This window comes from Vollenhovia emeryi, unplaced genomic scaffold (assembly GCF_000949405.1).
Source record: "Vollenhovia emeryi isolate VEMERY1.0 unplaced genomic scaffold, V.emery_V1.0 DF939187.1, whole genome shotgun sequence".
Taxonomy (NCBI): domain Eukaryota; kingdom Metazoa; phylum Arthropoda; class Insecta; order Hymenoptera; family Formicidae; genus Vollenhovia; species Vollenhovia emeryi.
Genome location: NW_011967179.1, coordinates 927,102 through 932,014, shown reverse-complemented (window position 1 = coordinate 932,014; position 4,913 = coordinate 927,102). Strand labels below are relative to the sequence as shown.

The following is a 4,913-nucleotide window of genomic DNA, read 5'->3' as shown; positions in this document are numbered from 1 at the left end:
GAAAAAATGCAGGGAAAACTGACAAAAGAACTGATCATTGTAACTGATGACAGCACAACCAGTATATTGAAACAACTTGACCAGTTACTGATATAAAAACTGGTCATTTCTTCAGTTTCTGTTCATCAGTAAGTGATAAAATTTCCAGTTACTGATACAAAAACTGGTCACTTGTTCAGTTTTATGTTCATCAGTAATTGATAAAACTTCCAGTTCTAGTTGAGCCACCAGTTGTAGCTGATCAGTTATCCAGTCAGTTAGTGTCCAGATGTCCAATTTTAATAATCAGTTTCTATATTACTCTAAAAAACTAGTTGTACAGTGATTGTTATCGGTAATTAAATACAGATCAATACTTAGTTACTGATCAGCGCTCAGTTACTGATGATAACAATCGTTGTCTAACCAGTTTTTCAGAGTGCTGTTGAAACTGATGATTAAAACTGGACGTTAACTGAGAAACATTAGCAGTAGCTGACTCTCGCAATCAGTCATTGATAGAACGCCACAAGTTACTGATTCGACATTATCAGTTACTGATGCCGCTGGTCAGTTCTTTTTCTTAAGGGAAGAGCCAAGACAGGACGTTAGTATCTAAATAATTTTAAGTCTATGGCGCGAAAAGCGATTAAAATTTTCTCCATTACGTTGTTTGCGCATCGTGTATCGATACTTTCCGTATTTTGAATAATTCGGGTTTACCAACAGGCTAATCGATAAAGGAATATCGAATTTCTCTTTTATGTTTAGTATGATAAATGTGCAGGAACTATCGGTTCTCTCGTACAAAAGAAGTAAGGCAAACAAAAATTTCAATTCCGATTGCTACTCGGATTCACCTTTGTCAGTCGAGATTGAAAACCGACGGTCGACCTACATTTTTAGATAGACACTGTTTTCGACGATACATCAAGCACAAAATTTCAAGATACCTCTTCGGCGGAGTTAAGTGGAATTGATACTTATTTCTCGTAAGCTTTTCATTTCATCTTGTCCTACTTCTTTTGTTTCCTGCCTTACAAAAGAGATGGTATTCGAGGCACAATCCAAATTAAAAATCGATGCCCTAAAATTATAATGCCTCTCACGCGAGAGCGACGGTATTTCATATCCAACGTGCGCGCATATACATACGTAGAAAATGAGATTTGCCGAAAGTTGGTGCGATTATCGCGATGCCCGCCGAACGAGCTGCCTCGCGACAGAAATATTTTACATTAACAATCTCCGCGTGGAAAGAGGACGCTGCGGGAGAATCGTATAATTATCTCTGCTATCGACTCGCGACACAAATTTCCGCAAGAAATTAGATATACGGCGCACGAATCACGACATTATTATAAACTCTGGTTGAACGTGGCGCGTAACTTTAGATTAACTCAAATTAATTTAGTTGATTTAATTAAAGTAACTTCAATTAAACATCTGAATGTTAGCACAACTTTAATATCGCTCGCGCTGACGGAACGAATTCGGCAATGCGCGCCGAAATTAATTTTCAGTAATGACAATATTTAAACATTAAGATTGCGAAACGATGGACGGTAATTGCCCGCTCTATCCTGGATAACAGTACTCGAGGATACGCGATTGCTCGGAATACATTTGTACTGTAATTGAAAAGTAAACTCACCGCCGTGATACGAACTTCGGTGCGGCGTGTACGTGCCATTTTGACCCTCCATATAATGAGTCGGCGTATAGTACTGCATAGGATGTTGCATGTAATTATTGGGGGTGCTGGGGACATGTACCGGATGACAATGTATGCATCTTCGCGGTGTCTCGGGCGGTACCTGCAAGCAAGATGAATTTTCAACGCGTTTGAGTGGGGAAAACGGGGGAGCGCAATGTAGACAAGTTTGTGTAGACAATCGCCCGTGTTTATTATTATTACCGCGAAATATCGCTCTCTGCGCTGACATTGCGTAATATCGCGCGAGATTATTTGTCAAGATATTAATAACAATCCGCCGGTGTTGTACATAGAAATTGCATCGTGTAAGTATCGCGGGCTAGATTTATAGCGCGTCGCGTCAGGAGGAGTATTAAGTTTAAAAATAATTTATTATCCCCGCGTGTACGCGAAAAAATAAGTCTCACCTTAAAGCGGATGAAAAATGCCGAGGTATCAAGACGCGCTTTCCAGCTCGATATTAAAAATGTCCCGAAATATCGTAAATATGAGTTGCAACGAAGACGATTAAGAGGATCCTTCGGCCATCCTTTTTGCCGACACAGTCAAATATAATTTTTGCGCTTGTATTCTTTTTATTATTCTTTGAAACAAAATTTCAGTGGTCGGCATCACTACTTAACAACTACACCCACAGAAAAAAATTCTGGATCCAATACTATTACGCTATTACACTTGAATGTATCATAAAATAGGATCGATCTAGCGCCAATCATATTTATTCTAAAAAAAGGAATATTTTTATCTTAAATGAAAAATTCTAAAATCTAGAATAAAACGATAGTCTTTTGTCAAATACAAACTTCGTGCGTTGTAAGATTGAGGGAGAATTTATTTGAAACGCACATTTATATTAGTTACTCGTGTCTCAACATAGTAAGTCAATCTGTTTTAATTCGATAGAGGACAATAAGAATTATTGATTTTATTTCGATATCGTCTTATTGTTCTACTAAATAAGGTTGTGAGAAATATAAATGCGTCAAGAGTGTCTTTTGTCTCGGTAAGAGAAATTCTTTCTGAGGGTGCAATTAAGCTAGCCAGTTGTAATTAAGCCACTGTCGAACTGGACCTAAAAAGAATCGTTCCAACGCGGTCGCGGTTAACGTTCACCCGCGCAAATTGACGAGCGAGCGCCAAGATACTCGCCGGTAGAATTTTGCACGAGGCAAATCGATCGCGGTGCAATCGCGTGCAACACAACGGACGGCTTCATTCGCTCACCTGCATGGAGTGTTGCGAGCGCAACGATCTTATCGAGCCGGTCGGGTGCAAGGACGGCACGCTGCCGCCGAAGCTCATGGCTGAATTTCTGCATCCTCCCGGGGTGGACCAACCGCCGCGCACGCCAGCCGTAGTCCACCCCATCCCGCTCCCGTAGTCGTCCACCAGCATCTTCAAAGCGGGCGGACACGCCGCGTTTTACGCCCCCGACATCGCCGGCATGTCAACGGCCACGTCAATTTCGACGCTCGGTGTCCCGTACTCGTGTCACGTTATCCCCCGTCGTAATACGGCGAAAAAACTAAATTACATCTTTCTTGCTCGCTGTCGAATTCCCTGGGGCGCTGGACTTCCCGGGGGGTGGCTGGACGACGTTAGACGGGACCCGCTGAACACGTGGGCGAGGCACGGCTACGGTTGCTCGACGATGCGTTCCACGGCGATGCGCGGGGGGTATTTTCCATTTCGGTTGCCTGCAAGCAACACGGAACGTGCTCTGATTCGCTAGCCTAGTTATCGATAATTACATTACACGCGACGCATACGTGCCCATAGATTGTTCGAATTTATCTCCCATTCTAATCGGCTGCGCGTCATTTGCAGCGTGCTAAATATAATTTATCATTTCAACGGCGTATCGGACGTACAAGGGCGCGTCGATACGGCGCGCAACAACAATCTTCGTGCGTCTTAATGAATAAAAATTTCGCCGCTTGACTCGCGCCCGCGCAACACGCAAATGTATCCCCGTGTCGCTTTAGCCGCGTCGCGCTGAAAATCCTTAATTAACTTTACGTTCGGTTAATTAATTATATAACCGTTCGCCGAGTGGAATTGTGAAATATGCATTTCAATGCAGCCATTCAGACGCGCTGCAATAATTTTTGTATTATATAGAGCTAATGGGGATCATAAAACTGTCATTATAAATTTAATGATTGCGTTATTGTGCCTTTCAAGAGTAAAAAAAAACAGCCGGCCGCTGATGCTGCAGGTAAAGCATTAAATATCGAGTATACGCATCGCGGGTAGGATTTGTTCGATTTGTACACGAGGATTTATAGCGCGAATGTTTTATGCATGTACTCGTACGAGGGAAGAGTCGATGAGGATAAAATTGTTATTGGATGCATATCGGACGTGCAGGCGCAAGTTATTTTGCTTCGAGTTATTGGCATACACGCCAAAAACACATTCCATTTCGTCGGTCGAAATTCAATTCATTTCGAACCGTCTCGCGAGCTCGAGCGAGCAATGAAATCTTGCGCCCCCGGAAAAAAAATCCTTTGCCGATTCGCGAAAATTAAACGCCGGCTCGGATTCAACGTCACGTTCAAAGTCACCGACGCCTCGCGGGAGCCCGGCCAGGTCGACAATGAGAAATACGGTCGTAATTATAAATTCGAATTAATGAACTTCCAGGTTTCCAAACCGCGAGGTCCCATCCAAAAAAAAAAAAACGGACGTGAAATGTTAAAACGGTAAAGATCCTCGGGAATTTATATGCGCTCTGTAAGACCTTGTTGCCCGGCCGTACCGCGAAAGCGTAACTCGCGAAAAAACTGTTTTCAGTCGGTTGAGAGGATTAAAATCACCCGCGTGTACGTGTGTGCCCCCCCTCCCCCGGCCCCTTCCAATCTCGTAACACCGCAGAAACCGTAGCCGCATTTCCACCAACCTAACTACATTGATATTCATGCGTTGTACCGCAGGTCTGTGTTGTCTTTGTTTTTGAAACGTCCGCGGCACACACTGTCTGATAACAGCGGCACACGGTGTCCCCGCTAATTATAACGTTGCCTACACAATCTGGCACGCGATCGTCGCCCAAAATAATAAATTTATGCCTGCACCTTGCGACAGCAAATTGTCGATAAAGAAATTCGTTTGTTCCCCAATTACGATCGCGCCTTTTATCCGTGCAAAGGGACGTAACGATAATATTTCCAAGCGAAAACTGTCCAAACAGGAGGCCGATTAAGGGGATGCTGGA

At 43.3% G+C, this 4,913-nt stretch overlaps 1 protein-coding gene across 1 annotated transcript in view; it reads right to left on the bottom strand.

The window, feature by feature from the left end:
• The window catches only part of LOC105562504 (monocarboxylate transporter 4-like), a 46,297-nt gene extending 41,903 nt beyond the window's left edge, over nucleotides 1–4,394 (bottom strand). Inside the window, exons 1-2 of the mRNA XM_012013404.1 lie at nucleotides 2,921–4,394; nucleotides 1,634–1,796 (exon numbers count right to left, since the gene is read on the bottom strand). Coding sequence (XP_011868794.1) covers nucleotides 1,634–1,796; nucleotides 2,921–3,091 — 334 coding nt within the window. The 5' untranslated portion in view covers nucleotides 3,092–4,394. The remainder of the gene's footprint in view (nucleotides 1–1,633; nucleotides 1,797–2,920) is intronic.
• Between the last annotated feature and the right edge of the window lie 519 nt (nucleotides 4,395–4,913).